The following is a 20364-nucleotide window of genomic DNA, read 5'->3' as shown; positions in this document are numbered from 1 at the left end:
GTAGGCAAGCTATTGAATTATCCTGGAAACACACTATTATTTAGGTGGTGTAAGAGGATGTGGGTGAAACTCCACAAATAAATAAACAACTATCGGGGCAAGTACAAATGTACTTTGGGCAAGTCGATTCCAGACTTACTTGCGTAATGGGACAAACAAACCCAAAAATAGCTGTGAAAACCTCATAAAAAGCAAACACTAATTGGAATGTCCCCCCCTTTCTTTGCATCCAAATAACTGAAAATCTAGTCTTGAAATGTCCCTTTTCATCCTCGAGAGACTATGGAGATTTTCAGAACTTGAAAATAATTATGATGACATGACAGCCTTCCCTTAAGCAAATTAATAAATAGCGTTTAATGATGAAGTAAAACAAAGAAAATATACATTTATATACTGCCAAGATCTGTCATATTCAGCTTTCAATTGATCTTACCCTGAATAAACTTGAACCTTTTTAAACCAAGCTATATAAATGTTGATCAAAACGTCTTAAACTTAAATATTAACATTTTCAAAGCAGGATGTTTTCTTTATCTTTTAATCAGGTTCGTTTTTTTCTCAATGGTAGCACAAGCACTGTCACTTTCCACACAAGCCTGAGGTGTGTTAATCACATTACGTATTTTTAGCAGTCGTGAAGTGATCAGAGCTGTTTTGCAATTCAAGAGCCTCATTAGTTTCTCATTGAAGTTTGAGTACAGCCACTATTCATCAATGGACGGTACGTGCTATTGAGGAACATACATGTTTTCTACAAGTCCAGGATGATAATATGTCCATGGGACGTTGGTATAAATAACTGAGACATTTGTTGTTTGTGGCATCTGGCTTTTTATATCAAATCAATCTTTTAAGCAAATTGAAATTGCTTTAGGTGTTTAATTTCCAATCTGAACATGTGTCTTTTTCTTTTGCCTTTTGTTCTTTAGGCTGTTGCCCGGGCAGGTGCCTCTTGTAAAACAGGTTTTAGTAAGTAGGTGAGGTGTTAAAATAAATGTGAAAGTAGTGACACCGCCTTCTTTTGGTTAGAGTTGTTCTGTTACAGTATGATTTTTTTATTTGTAGTCTCTCTAAATGTTTGTGCTTGTCACGAGCATGAGGATTATTTTCACCAATAATAATATCCCTTCACTGTGGTGACGGGAGCAGTACGATTTCCCTGCTCCCAGAATCTCCAATGTAGTGGGAGAAAAAAGTCTGTAGTGTGAGGGTCATCCTATGGAAAGCGGTCACCATAATTACCATTCGGGTTTAAGTGCAGGGTATGTCTGACTTTTTCATCAGGGCTCTGTTTTCTTGGCTAGACGATGCTTTGACCAGGAAAGAAAAACATCATGAATGGAGCTTAAGGCTTCTTATGGGAGTAGGTAGAGTTCAGCGTTTACTGACTACTTGGCCATCAAACCAGATAATGCAAAACAAGTCATTAAAGCGCTCTGTGGAATTATTTTTTATAATTTTTTCCATGATATTGCGCACAACGTATACTCGAAAAATCTCTTTTGTATGATGAATGTATTCAATTTTCTGTTGTTAATACATCTTCTTTCTTATTTCTAATATCCCTCGATTGTATTTCAAATGGTGTCTTGTACATTTTTGTTCTTATCTTGCTAGACAAGGCTCCTTTCCTCACCTGACAGGACTTGTAAACTGCGTAACCCTTCTTTATCTTGGCTTGGTTCACCACCTACAATGTACATACAGTATTGTGCTTTCAGACCAACCTGGTTTCTGATTTGAACTCTGAAGCTTCTCTGCAGTGTTTCAGCCCTTTGCAAAATTAGTTTGCTGGCTATGTGCCTGCTGGTTCTTTTTTGAATCTATTTGAGATGTGAACTCCTGCAGTGAGATTGTCCTGAGAGCTTAAGTAATACAGAGGTTCTTCTTTTATTATAGGTATTTTATTTTATATACTTTTTTGGGTACCACTTTACAATAAGACTACCCTTATAAAGGGTTTACGGATAGTTTGTAATTCATTTATTAATTAGGTTGTGAACACTTTATAAATCATTAATAAGCTTTTATATGACATGAGATAAACAGGGCAACTGTGAATGGTTGCTTGCCAAATAGTGAGCCCACATTTATCTGTACTGCTAAGCCTTATATTGGCTACTTAGCTTACTTCATCTTCTTCATCAGCCAGCATCCTTGGTATCTATAGTTCACTGAATTAATTCACTAAGTAGCCAATGTAAGGCTTAGTCATCTTGCCAAATTGTGAGCCTGTGTTGATGTATATAAATGGTTCTTGATGATTAATAAAGTGTTTACAACCTAATTAATAACCTAATTATAAACCCTGTATGAATCCTTTATAAGGGTAGTCATATTGTAAAGTGGTACCCTTTTTTTTACCTGTTTCAAAGCAATGGGATCCTCTTGCATTCCGTGTCTTTTAGGTTAGGTTTTTGCTAATCTTATTTGGTCGCTGTTCTGAATTGGCATTTTTTAAAAATGGTTTGTCAGCAAGCATTATAATGTTTTCTCATTGTAAGATCTAGCTCAGTGTCACCTCACCTTTCAGGGTGATTTCAGCACCTTACTTTGACTGTTACAGGTAAAAATGCTCTTTAAATATGTAGGATGCCCTATTATTAATCATGTTAGAACCACTTTGGATCTAAATAACACAATCAAATACAAAGGTGTTTGCTTTTGGCCCATGGTCCACCATTAGGCTATATTTCAGTTTAGGCCCTCCATGGAAAAAGTTTGTGCTCCCATGTTTCAAACTGGTTAAATCCAGGGTTCATGATACAGTGTAATCTTAATTTTTCTGTAATTTAGGACACAGATTATTAATGCAAGAGACACACTGATGTTTGAATTGGGTCAAAAGGATGACATAAAGCTTAAAAATCCCTATGGGCTTAAGTGTTATTATCCTAAATATTTTGTAGAATATGTAGTAATCTGCTTTCAAGGTTTTGTTTAACCACTACTGTACATTGGTCCTTATTGTAAGTAATCAGATATGTTGTGATCTTGCCTATACTTTAAAATGATAGCAAATATATATATACTAAAATAGTGCCTGAAAAGAAAAAAATGAAATATAGGCCTATGTTAAAAACTTTCCAAGCATAATTTCAAACTTGTTTAATGTGAATCATTTAACATAACTCCTCCAGGTTTTGAAACAAAGTTCTGTCTTTATTTACTAGTTTTTCAGTTTTGCCATTACCTTTACAACCCAATAACATGAGCAGCTATATTGTACAAATAAATAGATACATTAATTCACACATATACACGACATACAGACTAACTGTTTTTTAGAGAGGCTTCAAAGAAAATGTAGAGCTGGTATGTTAAATGGTTCAGTCTGTAGCCTACATGCTGCTTGGCAGGCAACAGCATCGCTTGCCTTCAGCCTATAAGCCAGCTATAATGTGAGCTAGTAAAAAAGAGGGGGGAAAAAATCCCTTTTATCGATTCTGCCTCCAACATAGCAACTGGTCGCTGATTGGCTGACGTGCTGCACGTTCCCGGCTTCCCATTGGCTCATCGGGTAGCGTGAAAACGTTGGTATCGGACGGAGACAGAGGGGAGGACAGACTCGATTGGCTCAGGGCAAACTGAAAGCGAAAACCTCTTTCCTGAGAGCCTGCGAGACAGTTGATGGTGTGTGTATTTTAGGCGTGACTCCAAAGGTAATTCGTCCTGCTGCCCCCCCAAGCCAGGGCTTAAATCGAGAATTATAAAGCAAAATGTCTATGAATTTAAACGACCGAGTTAGGAGACTGAGGGGTACCGACAAGGAAGAAGGAAAGGGAGGAAAGTAGAGACATACTGTGTATGTGGAATGAGCAATAAAATATGTGGGGGCTGGGCTTTTACATAGATTAAACCCATTCAGGGAGCTAAGGAAAATAGGACTTGGCAAGCAGTGTAAGCTAAATTGCTGTGAAAGCAAATAACTTTGGGGACAAGCTAGGTGGGAGTTTGTTTCAGGTCAACGGAAATGTAGCAAAGGCCTAGCTTGACCTTTTCAGCCTTCATTCTTTTATACCATCCTGTACATGAGCTAGAAAAATGCACTGTTTCCTGCCCCTCCTCTTTCCCTGTCTGTGTACCCCACACACTTTCTCTACCCACTCTCCTTGTCTTTTGGACACTCACGAAGCCTGACTGAGTCAGCGCTGCTGGTACACTCTGTCCTTTCCATCTCCTCTGCATCCGGTCCATCTCTTCTGTCTATGGTCCATCCTAGCAGATGCTTGCCTGTCCACCAGCTCTCTTTGCTGACACAGGTAAGAGGTAGTAATCCATTGCCTGGAACTGACGCTCACCCAAGCACATCCATGCCCTCTCCACCTCATTAATCCCTACCTAACACACACCTTATGTGATGGATGAAAGAGGCCACCTGTTGCTAGGTCACGGAGGACCAATGGTGGTGTCACCCAGGGTTGTCCTCATCATCAGTTGCTATATCATGGGTTAAAACAGGTTTCTCATGGTAGATGGTGCTCAAGTTAATAAAATAAAAAAGTTGTGATAAAACGTAACTACGATTTCAGCTCAGTTCTAAATAAAATGAGCAACTGCCAAATACACGTGTCTGTAGCAGGTAAAAATGTCATGCCCCCTGTCAACATGGCATAGGGGTGTGAGATGATATTGATACACTTGAGTATTGCAATATTATGATTTGTGATACTAAAGTTATTCCCTAAAACACCTGGTTAATTTTGAATAAGGTTTACATGCAAAGATTCAAATTGCAAAAAAAGTAAGACTATGTTACAGTGATTGTGGTAAATGCAAATCCACTGTTCTGAACACATTTTAGATTGTATTCATATTGTGGTTTGTTCTATATTCTGGGACATGTTTCCTAAAAACACATTAAGAAAATCGCAATCTATGATTTATTTTATATTTCTGCTGTCTAACGAGCTCTGTTTAAAATTCTAAATCATTCTCAAAGATTTAATAAGCGGCAGACAAAATAAATGGAATATCCAATAGAAATGTTCATTTAAGAGCATGATAAGAGACTAAACTCAAGCTGCTGAAGCTTGCTGTTACCCAAAGTGGAGCAGCATTCTTTCCAGGAGCTTCAGCAACGTTGAGTTGAACAATGCTGGACGTTATTAGTGAAGAAAGTTTGATGGATTGTTTTGTAGTGACTCAACGGCGGCCCGGCTGAGTAGGGAAAGGGCCTGCACATATCCTGCTATTGTCTTATCGCTTCCTTTCTCTTCCATCTGTCCACAGTGCGTCCTCCGGTGCCCTCGCCGCCTCCTATCTCTGCTGACCCAAGGATAAGCTCATCGCACGACAATGGCTCCACTAGAGACAGGAGGTAAAAACCAGATAACAACTTGTCTTGCTTTGTGTTTTAACATTTTTGCTACCCAGGTGGAAAATGTTTTACCCCAAATGATAAAAAGATTAGACATTTCTTGGACATTAACTGTTATATACTGAGAAAAAAAAGCAATGGATCACGCAAGTTGACAAAACCCTCATCAGTTTATTGTCTTTCAGCAAGAAAAAGGTCAGGATCTCACATTGCTTAGCTTCACCCGAGGAGTTTCCTCAATCCCCCAGTGGAGTTATATTTTTATAAGAGGCTTAATCACGCTCCTTCCATAAACCAACCTCAGAAATACATTTTACAGTTTCTCTGTACAGAGTATCTATTGTCCTCAAACTTGAAAAATGTGCCAAGTTCAACATGGATTCCTTTCCTCTTAAGCTATGTAGGCTGCATGTCATGAAAAACATTCATAGCTCGAGCAATGCCACAGTTCAAGTAATGGAGGCAGGATACTTCCGGACCTCTGGCAGTTCACACAAACATCGGAGGCCACATCATACCGACACCACCAAGGAGAGTGCATTTTTGTGGCAAATGTCAACCTCTCATAACAGCATTACCTTCTCCACCATCATCATCGTCAAACGTTGCAACAATAGAAACACTGTTGGATTGCACTTTCTTCTAGCTTTCATCTTGTGGCATGTTTATAGAAAAAATATATATAGAATACAAAAAGCTTATACTTCTTTGAGTAACAGAATATAACATACAGTACTTCAGATTATGTTTTGATCAGCACATCAGCAGGTGTACATAAATTGCCCTCCTTTTTGCCCAAATGCGATTACGGGACTCAACGTAAGGGACGAAGTTTTGCTCACTATTAAGTGCTTTGGTCAATGGTTATAACATTGAGTATGCTCTTACAATGGTATTCTACAGGATGTTAATGCTACATAAGTATCCACTGTATATGAATGTCTGTTACGAAAGGGGCAAATTTTCAAGATGCACCACGACTTTTTCACATATTCACACGTGGCATTTACCCAAAAAATGGTTTGGTCCACCAAACCAGTATGCCGGAAACAGCCTGTTTACAGCACCATTTATCCCCCTTCACAAATGCACTAAGTAGTAGTAACGTAATTATTATTCCGGAGCACGCGATGGTACATTTTAAACACAGAAAAATATTTCCTAAAATCACACAGATTATATTTTGTAGAGAAAATAAAGTTGCGCAAAGAATTTAGGGTTCTATACACTTAGTTTTTCAAGTTCACATAAGGGCACATTGGTTTAACTGATTTCCTCCCTCTTAAATCTCTGTGATTGGACACAAATTCATTCTTTCTCTTATTCTCAACATCTCTGCTGTGATTAGATCTGTATGTGCGTTCAATTTGTCACAATGGCAGCAAATCAGAAAACTGGAGTAGGTCATTCCTGATTGGCTTTTGTGTCTCCAATCTGATTCTTACTCTTATCAGTTACTTAGGGAGGGGGGAAGCATGATAAGCAGCTCTAAATAAAGTTTTGGTGACATGCCTATTTTAATGAACTTTAGTTAGTTTGTCTTCATTTATTAGCTTGAAGCTAAGCTATCTTGGTTAGGCTGCTAGCCAGCTAACGTCTGCCGTTTATGCAGTAGCTTATAGGCTTGCTTCGTGATTGCTAGCTACACGGCTAAGGCATTGTTAGTCTGGAGTCATGTATTGGCTTCAATATTTCAATTAATTCATTACATTATACAAACTGTCGGCAATCTTATAAAACAAGAAGCGGTACCCTCTACTGTTTAAATGTACGCAAATGTGCAAAACAGAGTGAAAGAGGTTATTATTGTATGCTTATGTGGATATAAGCATTTTTCTCTTTCGCTCAAATTAGAAATTTCTTTACATTTCTCTACTGAATATAATGTATGTGGTAGCTTACTTTTCTGTGTTCAAAATGTTCCATAACACACTCAGAAATTAGCCACAAATATAACTCCATAATAACCAAATATATTTCTAAACTATTTGTCGGATTTTCTGAACTAACTAGAGAAATGGACATCTCTAGCAACATCAACTCTGCTTGTAAAAGCTAAAGTTAAACAAAGGTGCAGCACCTGATTTCTCTGGTTTTCAACATCCCTACCATAAAATGTGTCCATTAAACAAATGGCAATAAATGAAGTACAAAAGAAAATATTAAAAGCTTAAACAGTCTCTTTGAAAAAAACAAAACCAAGTTCAAGCTGACATTCAAGTTCCAGTCCCACTTCAATCTGTGAAATCCCATTCACAAAACCGATGGAATCACTCTAGTGCAAAACTTTACACGATGCACCTCGATGCAGTCATTCTCACAGGATACAGTAAACATGTCCTTTTGTCTCTTTCCCGTTGGATTACATTTCTGGAGCGGCAGGCGGGAGCCCCGACGTGTGTTTTGGAGTCTGTAATAGTTTGTGTTCCTCTGCATGTTGGGAAGGCGTGGCTGCAGCTTTGGCGTGAACTGGATGTGTCAGCCGAACATCCAGGGCATCATTGTGTTGCACTAAGGAGTGCAGGCGATAGTGCAGGACAAGTTCTTTCAGTGAGCAGTGGGCGTCGTATGGCTCTGCAAATCCGTATCCGTGCGGTGTGCTGTAGACCATACAATGCTTCACTTCTTCATTAACGCTGTAAGAAACAATAAAATGACATCGATGAGTGTCAGCTCAAGATTCGTCACAAATACATCTGATATAGTTTTCCAAAAATGTTATACTCACACAACAGAGCAAGCGTAGCATCCCTGTTTACTGCTCTCGCGGATCAGGAACGTTCCGGGAGCTTTTCCTTGGAGCATCTCCTCGGCCTGTGTCCGGCTCATTTCACCAACAAACCAATTTGTCTCCTCCTGATGTGGCAAATTCTTCTCGTCTCCTTTTAACACATAAGTGCTGAAAAACAAAACAAAAGTTGTATTGTAACACCTCCGTAATCTCATTTTTAGATTATAAGAAGCATTCTTGAACTTTGTTTCCATAATTAATTAGTTGAAACGTACTCATCAAGGCTGTCACTCAGAAGCCCCAGCCAGTCGTTTATGCGTTTCTGCCTTACGCCTTTGTGATTTAGCCAGCTGCAAGGAGAGGTGTAAACAAAGGTTTTGCTTTAATACAGAATACTACTTTACAGAGCAGCTTCAGAATGTATTCCCACCGACACCACAAACAATACTCTGATAATTGACTTACTTGAGGTACAGGTCTCTGATGTTGCGCAGCTCTATGAGGTCGGGCCGCAAGCTGTTAATTTTCCTGTCCGTCTCTCTGTAGTCCTCCACCTGCGTTCTCAAGTCTTCTTCCAGATGGATTTTGCTGTCGTAGATCTCCCCTAGACGACACTTCAGCTTCTCATAATTTATCAAAAAGCTAAAGGGGGGAAGTAAAAAAGAAACACCGGTCAGATGGCTCTACATGCAACCATATTACACAATTTTAGGTACACTTTTTGGGACGATAAAAATACAATAAAAACCTATAAAGCTGCAAATATTATTCGATTAGTTGTCAGAAGAGAATATCGTAGTGCATAAAACAAGACTTTTGATAATGTCATCTTGGGCTTTCGGAAACACAAGTTGACATTTTTAAACATTTTGAGATACCTTATAGAGTGGACAACTTATTTGATATTTACTGTAGAAAATAAACAACAGATTATTAACGTACCTCTCCAGATCTTTGTCGGCTCCTTCGGACTGATTGTTCATTTCAAACTCCTCTCCGTAACGTTCCTGTTCGCGACACTGCTCCTCGAAGATCAGCATCGTCTCGTTGAAGGCCTCAATTGCCGTTCGTTTCATTTGGATCTCCTGAATCACAAGGAACACATCCATTTAGAAAATGTCTACTTTTTAAACAAGTACTGATGTTACCACAAATCCATCAGAGTTAATTTAATACGTTGGTTTTTACGTGTGAGGTCTTTGTGAAAGTTTCATAAAGGTGATCAAACTCCTTGGACTTCTCTTGATACTGACAGTGAACCTCCTTTAACTTTCTTCCAGCGACATCTACATTATCCTCTTTCACCTGTAGTTAACAAAAAATACACTTAAATTAGTACAATGATCACGCTATTAATACTTAAAAAAAATGTCTGACTGTCAAATTTGTCAAGCAAACATAACATAACGTTGCTCACTAACCTGCTGGAAGCGGGACACAGGATTGGTTAGCATTAGGTCCAGTGTGGCGTTGTACTCCACCAACGGATGGTGCTGATAGTGCCAGATGAGCTCCACTACTGATATGAACGTGAGGGGGTCCGAGAAACCATACTTCCCATCACGGTGGTAGATCTTAATTAGCTTGTTGTGCCCGTCTTTCCTGAGAACATGAATGGCAAAAGGAACACGATCAGATTATTGACGTCAAGTAAAATGTGATGTTATGATTAGATCTTTTTTTACCGTAACGTCAGTGTGAAGTCTCCTTGCAGCTTTGTGGATGCGTCACGCACCAAAAAGGAGCCATCAGGTGTGTCCCGGAGCTTCTCATTCACCTCGTCCCTAAGGGGAAATCAGTTAACAGTTAACGGATGTAACATACAAACGCGTTAAACAACAACACATACTTTGAGAGAATGATGGCGTGTTTGTAGTGAAGATACCTTACCTGGTTACATCTCCCCAGTACCACTCTGCGTCCTCTATGGTATATGTAGGGGGCGAAAGGCAGTTGTTGTTCATGGTGGAGGACACTGGCTTTGTTGACCTGGGAGGGAGAGCTACAAGCAAAATAGAGGACAGATAGGGTTAAATATCAGGATAACGGTTTCTTAGAAAGAGCTCTATCAGAGACTGTAAAGCATTAATCTAGTGTGAGATCACCTTTTGTTAACATCAATATTGCAATAGAGGATATGCGCATGTATAAGTAAGTGTTAAGGAAATGGTGAACGTTTGCTACCCCCCACCACCACCAACACACACTCTGTCACACCCCTTTCTTGATGGAGCCTGTCATAATCTGAGGACAAGCCCAGGCATGTTTCCAACATGTATCACTCGTTAAATCATTATCAAGTGTGGTCAGCACTAAAAAAGGGAAATGTGGCAGTTATCCCTCATTTACGAGCACTAACAGTCAACAAATATGGAACACGTTTTATTTTATTTTCCATAGATTCTCTGCTTTTAAGCGTCGAGTTGCCTTTGCATCTAGCAAAGTTTGCAGCAGCCATTGCCTGGCACTGCCATGAAGTGCATGAAAGGCATTTAATAAACCATAAATTACATTTTGAGCCCCTTGGATTACCCCTTCCCATCGTTATAACCATTGCACGCTTAAAGACCCTTCTCAAATTTTCCGTCAAACTTAAAGGAATAAAAACCTGTGAGTCTGGCTGAAAGCGTTTTCCTAAAAAAGAAAAAGGAGGGCAAACCGCATCAAGAGGAGGTGAAGGGCGATATATTTCACTGCAGGACAAAAGTGCCTTTCATGGGGCAGTTAGGGAGAATACAAGAGCACCCTCAGAGAGGAGAAAATGTGGGTTTCTCCCACCATCCGCTCTCCGATTTTCTGACCTTAAAATAAACAAAAGGCAGGTGCAGCAGCACAGTGGCATGCACGAAACGCAAAGCTGCGGCTCCTGAACTCAGCAAAATTAAATCTGCACACCTTCCCCCTTTCTGTTTCCTGCCAAGAAAGTCAACAGGCTTCCAAAACCCACACGCACATACCAGCACAGACAAGAGCCACGTAATTTAAGTAAAGAATAATACCAAGAAAGCAGTTCTGCACTTTCCATAATAGCAAAAACACATAAAAAGCTAACACTTGAATTGACACTTAAACGCAACAGCACATAGCCTACCTTAAAGGAACAATGAATTGTATCTGTATTTTTCTCAATTGTATCAACTGTAGTTTTTAAAAATACTCAATGTATGGGTAAGCAATTTTAATGCGCTAATCAAATGAAATTAGCTTTTTTTGTTTTGTTTTTAAGAAGAACCCATAGCAGTGCATTATAAGTGTTATACGCCTTTGTAATAACGCTTAGGTCAAATGACAATTATGAAGTGTTGGTGAGTTGCCGGAGTTAAGTCATGAGACGAGCTGTCTAGTCTGCTTGCCTATAGCCTACTTTGAGAGCTAGCACACAAATTAACCACGGCTGGCTGCAGAGGAGAACAAAGCAGTCGTTTCATGCGGCGCTCATTAACGCACCCTCAACTATATTCCCTTTCAAAATGCAATCTGTACACCGCCATACGCCTTCAGCAAATCGCTTTTGGTTCACGAGGACAGGCAAAACCGCCATGCATTTGTGTCCCAAGTTTTGTCACAAGCGCTGGGACAAAAGAAAAGCCACTGCGCCTGGTCACAGAAAGGTATTACGTAATTGGCAAGTGAATTGCGCTATGCATGCCTGGGCAAAGCCACTGGGGGAGCTCAGCACTGAGGACCTGGCCATTATAACGTTTTAACTAACACCTGCATAGCATTTGTGGAAATGTCAGCTTTATTACAGATATTACGCAACATAATAGCAGCTAAAGGAGAAAGCAGAATATGTTTTTTCGACTCCCCCCCCCGAATATAAAAAAAAAGGACAATGGCTGCCTTTAAACTTAGCCTACCTGGTGCTGCTTGATCCATTTCGATATAGAATAGACCTTCGGGAGGATAAACCATTCCTGTTTCAAAAGAGTAGTCCAGGTTGCTGTCTTTGCGCGTAATACAAAAGAATGCACGTTTCTTTTGCGGCAAATTGAGTCAATGCATTGGCAAACGCCACGTCCTACATAGATGAGGACAAAAAAATCTCCTTCGATTCCGAGTCCATGAAACATCCCAGAGTCCTGCGGTGTGATCTCAACATATCCTGACTAAAGGGGTTATTTCTGACACATCGGTTGTCAGTTCGTGCCTTCTCGCGGTACGGCGGAGCTCTACTTTACTTCATCTCGGAAGTGGAGCGACTTTAAAGGGCTGTTCGTAACATCATCTTGGCACCGTCCAAAATGCTCCAACAAGAGGGGGGGGTGTCTTTTTCATACATGATTCGTCCTCACATAAAACAAACCCAGTTAAGTTTATATTTCATATCCAAACAAAGATAATCTATTTTAAGTATATTATGCAAATTAATATTTTATAACTTGAATTTAATCCATAGATACTGCGTATTCCTCATCCGTAACCCCCTTAATTGTAATGGAACATTCCAGACCTTTTCATTCAGTTCTCCTCAAGCTGCACTGTAACAGCTGAACAAATCTTTGCAGGGCATGAATGGAAAATAAAAACGTAGTCTATTATATGGAATAATTTAGAAAAAACACAATCTTACATATACCATATATGTTTTAATATTCACAACAAGTTATAATTAAATTATTTCCTGACATTTAAGCTTTGCGCACATTTACTGGCGTGTGAATAGGTTGCAATAGATGACATCATGCTTTAGGTTCTTTGATAATTCAAGTGTCTTCAGCTGTTCGGCATCCAGAGAGCACCAGACTTCAACCCCTTTGTCTGAGAGGTGACAGAGTTGCCTGCCTATTTGGCAACTGTGTATTATATTCTCGTTGAGCTTGTCAAACATGTTCTGCAGCAAAAATGGAACGTAATTATTGCTGCTCTGACATCGACCTGTTCAAGACACGATAGGTGTTACCACCTGTTAACATCAGGTTTTTTTTTATGGTGACGCATTCTGCAGTTTCTTTCTTCATACGCCAAAAAAAGGATCAGGATTATTATTTCCTTTTGCAATTGTGTTGGATAAATACATGCATTGTTGTTTGTTCATGACACATGATGACACTGCACCATCAATTTAAACAACCAAGGCCTCCAACACCAGCTGACGTTAGTGGCTGCAGGGAGAGTGAAACAAGGCCGGCATGGTCAGAGGTCTGTCTCTGTTGGTGTCCAGGCATTTATGGCCGGTCCCCTTTTGACCCGAGGACAGAGTGTCAGGGAAGTAATTGCCTCAAGCATTCCTTTTTCCCATCAGTAAGACGATTCTTTCCTGGATCCAGTCAGTGCCAATGAAACGTCCTAAACCAACTTCCATGATGGGGGCATATATTGGCAAGAAAGCAATGCTGAAGAATGCTGATCTCACATGTACAGAAAACAAAATCAGCAGGTATTTCAGTCAAATATTTGTTTACATTTAACGTTAACATTCTTTTATTGTATTATTTGCATGTTGTGTGCAAATGTTGTTCACACACAAGCAAATTTTCCAAATTGTAATTTTGGGACATGACACAACAGTGTGGATTTCCATTGGTAATCCTCTTTAAAAAATTGGCAACCTATTTGTGGCCTTTGGTGGCTTTCAAAGGCATCACTTTTTTAACATATAGGTCAGTGAACAGCAAAACGTGCACGTGTATGTATAGGAAGGAATTTAGCTGTCGAAGCAGAATCAAGGCAGACTGCTACTTTGATTTTGTATACCAGGAATCAAAAGTGTATAGGTTAACTGATATCACTTTAAATTTGTTTTCTGTAAAGTATCCAAAAATGCATATTGTCTTGATTGCCTACCACTTATAAAAGTGAATGTTTAGTGGCAGATGTTGGCATGCATTATATCCACCATTTGACATGTACTGTATGTAATAGTGCAGGTGTTTGCATGTGTATGTTCTCTTGTGTACTTTCCATGTGTTTCCTGCTTTAAGAAGCCCTGAGGCCTGTCAAGGCATGTCACTTGGCTGCTTTCCACCCCCCCCCCCCCCCCCCCCTTCTGGTGATGGAAGAGTACAGCCTTTCACCTTTGTCTTCTAGGCCTGAACTCTGTGACGCAGTTCTCCAACTCCACCTCTTTAAACTAAGGCTGTCAATAAATTACAACGGTGAATCAAGTTGATTACATTACATGCTGATTAATTAATCGCTTTTAATCCCATTTCTCCCATTTTGCTTGGAAAGTCCCCTGAAATGAAGATATCTCAACTCAAAAACATTACATATTGTTTGCACACGAGTGAATTATTGAGAAGAATTATCACAAGTGGCATTAGAAATCTTATTATTTCTAATCATGTTCGGGTGGGGTGTAGGAAAACCCGGTAACAGGGAGGGAAGCCAAAAAAGTATTCATTTTCACCAAACACAGAAAAAGCCGATTTGAACTGTTAGGTGACTTTAACACATTTTCGTTAAAAATAAAGACTGGTGCTATCAGAGGCTCAGATCTGAATGACCGCTCCAGGTAAAGCGTCAGATTTTTGGAGCATCTTCACAAAGTTGAAATTGTTTGAAATATGTTGCCTCATAAATATTACGAGACCCTAAAAATGGGGATGAACGATATTAGATTTGTTCCAATATTTTCCACCTGGTTTGGCGTTTATCATCGCCATGACCGAAACACACACTCAAGGCTCTTCTGTATTTGAATAAACATATGCGTGCCTACTGTTATCATAATGGCCCACTGGCAAATAAAAACATAAAATACAATTATTTTTCAAATCACATTACATTACATTTAATTTGGCTGATGATTTTATCAAACTCCTAACAACAAGTGCAGATATATTCACTTCAAGCTAGTCATACCATTGTAAGTGTTGGTGAATAGTTACAAGGCCCAAGCTAACTCAAACTCAAATAACTGTTCAAATTCACTATGCAAATTAAGACATAACTACTTCCTCTTAGGTTAATGTAACATATCCAGCTGTCATGTTGAAGTAAATGTTTTATTGGCGGATAGATTGGCTGAATTTGTTTGACATATTTAATTTTAAAACCTTTATCTGCCATCCCAGTTAGACTAGAGATACTTTTGAGCATCCCTACACTGAAAAATGTAGGATAGCCTGTGTGTGTGTCCTGTGTATGTGTCCTGTGTATGTTCGCCCCGTTTGTGTATGTGTAGTGACCAGGGTGAGGGAGGGCTGACTTGCAGGATAAACCTTTAGGCTTTGCACCCCAGATCCAGGCAGTCCTGATGGGATCAGTGAAGGCTAATCGTAAGATTAACGGGATAGGCTGATACTGCAAGCCTGCCAGCTGCCTGCTAGCTGATGTGACTCATCTTGATATCCACCACCGCAATATGCCACCGGACTGTGGGAGTGCTGGGAAACGCTGCAGGAGTTTCAAATTAATAGACAGATGTTTCTCTGTGCTAAATGCAGATAACAGTTTGACTGTAATGCTGTTAGACTTACATTTTTGACACTGACCAGCAACTTACAGTAGAGTGAATATTATAGGCAGCAAATATTAGGGAGAGTCGTGTAAGAGATTTGGTCATTTATCTGGTCAGGAAAGGAGTGTCAGGATTGGAAATGGAGTCATGGAGAATAGCAAACAGGATTGTTTTTGTGTCCTCGAGGTTATTAGGTCAGTGGTTCAAGTGAACTATGTGGTGAAATTACGGAAAGAGCTTTAATCCCCATGTTTAAGAGTGTTAATGTGTACATGATAGGCCACCCGCTGTCATTGAGCCCGCCACACTAAGTGACAACAACCATTTGTAGAATCAGTGTTATAATCTCTGGGCTTTTTAGACTAATGCTTGTTTACACCTTGTCCACTAACTGTGTCATGGAATTTAGTAATCAACTGTTTTCGTATTTCCCGTACGGGGTAACGTAGGACGCGTTTTATCAGGATTTGTTTTGTTTGTTGTGGTAAAAAAAGGAAAATACGCGTAGGCACAACGCGGAAAAACCATGTCAGGAATGAGTTCAGTTTAGCCATGTCGGTATCTGTGTCATGGTCTCGCGCTGTAGCCCTGGGTGAATTGCACATCTCTCAAATCTTCTGTACTGTAGTGTGCTGCTATTCACGGCCATTGAAGGGCTGCATAATGGCCTTGGCAGGGCCTTCGACATTCACCATGGAGAGACTGTGGGGTTTCCCTGATCGGCGGCCAGAACCAGCACACAAAGCACGCAGTAGTTCTGCCAGAGGCAACTCAACTGTGGGCAGAGTGTAGGGCGGCTATGGTCTGGCCCCCAGGACCCTGCCATTGTGGAAATGTAAGTGGGGACAGTGTCTGAACGGCTTGAGTTGGAACAGAAAACTTTGGACGACCAAAACTATGAGCTTCAAATAGCTGGGCCCTGGGAAACATAGCGTGTTCTTTTAAAGGAGGTCAAAGAGAAGCCAGAAAGAGAAAAAAAAAAACAGAAAACCAATGTTTGGTAGATGTCAAATTGGAGGCTACTGTTACTATAGACATCAGAAAAACTGACATGCCATTTTTCCAAACGCATCAGCGTGTGTCTGCCTCTCTGTCGCTGTCCTCTGCACCCGTTGGTCACACACACTCATCATCTGTCACTCCACTGCCTGAGCCTAATCTTACTAACAGAGGTGACATCTGAGGTACTCGTGGCATGCCACCAGATAGCGTTTACCAGCCATGTGTCTGAGTTATGCCTACGATGATGATCCTGTGGTGTCAGCGGCCTCTGTCTCAAAGAGGCTTTCCCCACCTCTCTGCATGAGTGGCACGCCAAGTAAAAGCCTGACTGTGAAGAGTGCATGTGTGATATATCAGTATATATAAGTTTGTTTCAAAGGGAAGTACTTGATTATTTTATCATTTTATTGTAAGTCGAATTTCAAAGCCAATGGCCGTCTTCTATTAAAGAAATGTTTGCTTTTAAGAAACCAGGATATAATACTTGGTATGTTCGCGATTCTTACAACTTTATAATGCAATTCACTTACACAGCATTGTCTTAAAAATGGTCAGCTATAAAATGAGTCATTGCATATGCTTTTCTCCTAATGATCAAAATCTAGCGAGTCAACAACTTTGCCTACACAGCCAAGCAAAGAGCAGGTGCATAAACAAAATACTTAGCAAGATAGCTAATAAACTACCGTAAAAGCTATGTTTCCGTTATGCTGCTCCAATTCTGGCACAACAACGGTGAACACCTGAAAACCTTGTCGTCCTTATCACATCATTAAAAATAATAAATAAAGTGCAATTCACTGATTCATCGGTGTTGCAAATATAGACAGCTAAAGCGTTACAAGTGCATTGTTACGCTAATAAACAAAAACTCAAAACACAGCCAAGCATGTATCAAGTGCAACAATAGAAGACATAGCTAGCTAGCTAATATGACGTACTGGCCTGTTGAGGTTACTAGTTTGTTGAGTGGCTATGTTGCCTTAAATGTCAGAAATAATAAAAACATTTCCATCACAGTTTCCAGAAAGTTGGAACTTTGCATTGCTTATCATTTTTAACAGTCAGAAACCGAATGCATTTTTAGTGGGTTTAAAGTTGTCTCTCTGCTTTATAAATTATACATTACTAAATGAAGGAATAAGTGAATAAGTTCTTAAAATTACCCATTTGTACCTATAAAAAACCCCTCTATTACGTCTGACTCATGCGGCCCACTTGCAAATTGTCATCAGCAGAACTTCTTCTGCGTTGCATCTTTAACTGTGACTCAACTATGAGTCTTTACAAAGAGGACGTCATGTGTGTCAGTGAGCAAGGGATTCATGGATGTAAGCTCAGAGAAGTTAAGCTAGTCACCTCACTTTCTTCTTCACACACACACACACACACACACACACACACACACACACACACACACACACACACACACACACACACACACACACACACACACACACACACACACACACACACACACACACACACACACACACACACACACACACACACACACACACACACACACACACACACACACACAAACACAATCCCAGGCTTTCATGCAAAGCAAAATTGAGAAGCCGTGGACTCTTTCAAGCCCCTTGCCAGTTTCCCCCCCCCCCCCCCCCCCTCCTTATATAAAAGGACACTACTCTCCTCGGCTACGCAGCCATCACATCGGCACTATAACTCTATTAGGCACAGCTCCAGGACACACTAAGCAACCCATAGCCCACAATGGCATCATTGTCAGTGGGGATTGCATCCATTGTCGTCCATGCTACAGGATTTATTCCCCTCCTCCCATATTGTGACCTTCACCTCTGACCCCGCCTGCTATCTCACATGCTCGGGGACTGAGAGCTTGTGAGGCTTTATGCCTTCCAGATCTTAAATGCTCCTTTTACAATGACCCAAACCTGCTAAGTGGCTTCTCTCCACAGCACCAGTGTTGAGATGATTCAGCCTCACAGCAGCAGAGAGAGAGAGAGAGAGTTGAGATGAGGGAGGGGGGGGGGGGTCGCAGTATGGAGTTGTGGTTGGACTGATTGACCCTTGGAAAAGGTCAGTTGGAAGGCTCGAGAGGAGAGGAGCAGCCTAAATGGCTCTTTTCTCTTCTTGTTCTCCCCCTGGCCAGGGCAGAGACTCTGTATGGTTATTTATGAGCGTGTGGGAGAAGAGAGAGGGGCTGCAGTGAAACCCACCAGCCCTCTTTGTTTCCAGGGCTGGGCTGGGCTGAGGTGCCTGTCATTGGTTCGGTTCTGTCATATATACATGCACATGCACGCACACGCAGGCACTCAAACACCATTAAGATCCCAGAGCTGCAAGGACAGAGGAGAGGACTCTGTTGCGAGGCAGATTGGGAAAATGAGGTGTGCTTCACACAATAGCTGTCAGCAGTTTGATAGATGCCTCTCAGGCATTTAAGCGCCATGAAACTTCAACAAACTAGAGGCCAATGACATGATCCTGAACTAAAGCTGGCAGATATGTTAGTATTATGTCCGAATTCTCCCAAGTCAAGATGTCTGTTTTTTTAGATAAGCGTTGATAAACTTTTATCTAAATAATTTAATGTGAATGTTGTAGATTAAGTGGCTATTTCTGGCACCTACGCAGGTGATGAATCTTGTCTTAAAAGTTTTCATTCAACATTATACAAAAGCACGACCAACAGAGCCATAACATTATTATGTTATTGTGGCTTATCATTGTACGGAGAGCTATTATGCTATCTATTACTTAAAACAAGTCTTACTAGAGTGCAGTTTACAGGTCGTGCATAAAACCACAACATAAAAGATTTGAGTTGTATAGAAAGATAAATCAGAGTAGTTTTATTTCAGTAGAGAAGACATTGTTGAACTTTTCCCTTTGTGGCCCAAAATGCATTTTTTAATGCACAGAAAATGGCAAAAAAGTAGTTTAAGTTCTTGAATCATGACTGAAGTTGAAATACGAGCAAGCTGCAAAATGTAGTCAAACCAGCAGTCAAATGTTTTTCTCCTTATGATTTTCAGTATTGTCCTCTCCAATTGTAGCCGAACCACTTCTTAATCAAGTGATGCGTGAGATTGTCACGAGTCACATATTCCCCATGTGTTTGATATCCTAGAGAATAAATTAGCTGTGCCTTCCCTGTAATGCAAAAGTTACTGTTCACACCAGCGCTGCGCTCTGCCAGTGTAACACACACCACTTCTTCTGTTTTCCCCCTGACAAAGTTAAATCAAGCTTGAATTTCACGCTGAAGTCAAATGGTCATGATGTCATGGTTTGAGGACAGAATGACTCGGTTTGTCTGTTGACTGAGAAGGCCTATTCTTGCATGTTTGGGTGGGAGCGTAGCATATAATTGCAGAGCGGGATAGCATGAGGGGATGGGGGGAGGGAGAGAGTTAGCACGCAACATGAGTTTTGGCCCACAGTTGCTGGTGTGGGTGCCAAACTTGTCCAGAGGGCTGCTGTGTATATCTGTGCGCGAGCAAAGTTTCTGCTCAGCCTCGAGGCTCGCGCTGTTCCAAGACACATCTTTCATTTGCACACGCTGAATAGCTTAGGGGAGCCCAAAGGCAGTTTGGACTGGGGGACGGATCGCTCTTTTTTGGGCTTTTTCAGAAGGATGTTGGGTGGTTGCCTAGCTGTGTGTGTGCGCACGTAGGACAGATATTTTCTGGACGTGCAAAATTCTTCTGAGTGTCCCTTTTCAGCGAGAACCGTTGCATTGTTTAGTTGTCAAGTCAGTTGTTAGGGAGCAACCAAACCGCTGTACACGTGTTGCAGCCATTTGAGGATTACACTGATCCAAAAAATCTGACAGTATAAGAAGAGAATGGAAAGCTTTGTCGGGCCTTTTCATATCCTCTCAGTGGGAGGTAGAAAGGCAAGACCTCCAGA

The 20364-nt window shown here is 40.6% G+C and overlaps 2 protein-coding genes across 5 annotated transcripts in view; one reads left to right on the top strand and one right to left on the bottom strand.

Annotated features, from left to right (window-relative positions):
• LOC307020601 (SH3-containing GRB2-like protein 3-interacting protein 1) overlaps nt 1-20364 on the top strand; it is a 69995-nt gene that overhangs the window by 1499 nt on the left and 48132 nt on the right. For 2 of the 4 annotated variants that reach the window (XM_079652062.1, XM_079652063.1), the window contains exon 2: nt 5236-5323. In XM_079652062.1, coding sequence (XP_079508188.1) covers nt 5302-5323 — 22 coding nt within the window. In that variant the 5' untranslated portion in view covers nt 5236-5301. Of the gene's footprint in view, nt 1-5235; nt 5324-20364 lie in introns of those variants that run through there. The other 2 variants (XM_079652061.1, XM_079652064.1) reach the window with 2 other exon arrangements.
• Nucleotides 5475-12254, bottom strand: LOC307018916 (phosphatidylinositol 3-kinase regulatory subunit gamma-like). The gene is made up of 10 exons (XM_079649415.1): nt 11915-12254; nt 9945-10056; nt 9740-9838; nt 9476-9656; nt 9243-9359; nt 8997-9139; nt 8520-8696; nt 8330-8404; nt 8052-8222; nt 5475-7959 (listed from the first exon to the last, which is right to left on the bottom strand). The coding sequence occupies exons 1-10, from the start codon at nt 11967-11969 to the stop codon at nt 7686-7688; spliced, it is 1404 nt and encodes a 467-aa protein (XP_079505541.1). The 5' UTR covers nt 11970-12254; the 3' UTR covers nt 5475-7685.

This window comes from Notothenia rossii (assembly GCF_949606895.1).
Source record: "Notothenia rossii genome assembly, chromosome: 9".
Classification (NCBI taxonomy): domain Eukaryota; kingdom Metazoa; phylum Chordata; class Actinopteri; order Perciformes; family Nototheniidae; genus Notothenia; species Notothenia rossii.
This window is presented reverse-complemented; position numbering and strand designations above follow the sequence as displayed.

Coding starts and splice junctions, on each gene's coding strand:
- LOC307018916 (XM_079649415.1), bottom strand. CDS start 11,969: ATGGTTTATCCTCCCGAAGGTCTATTCTATATCGAAATGGATCAAGCA. Junction 9,839..9,944: donor TACTGGGGAGATGTAACCAG/GTAAGGTATCTT, acceptor ATTTCCCCTTAG/GGACGAGGTGAATGAGAAGC. Junction 9,360..9,475: donor CTGTGTCCCGCTTCCAGCAG/GTTAGTGAGCAA, acceptor TGTTAACTACAG/GTGAAAGAGGATAATGTAGA.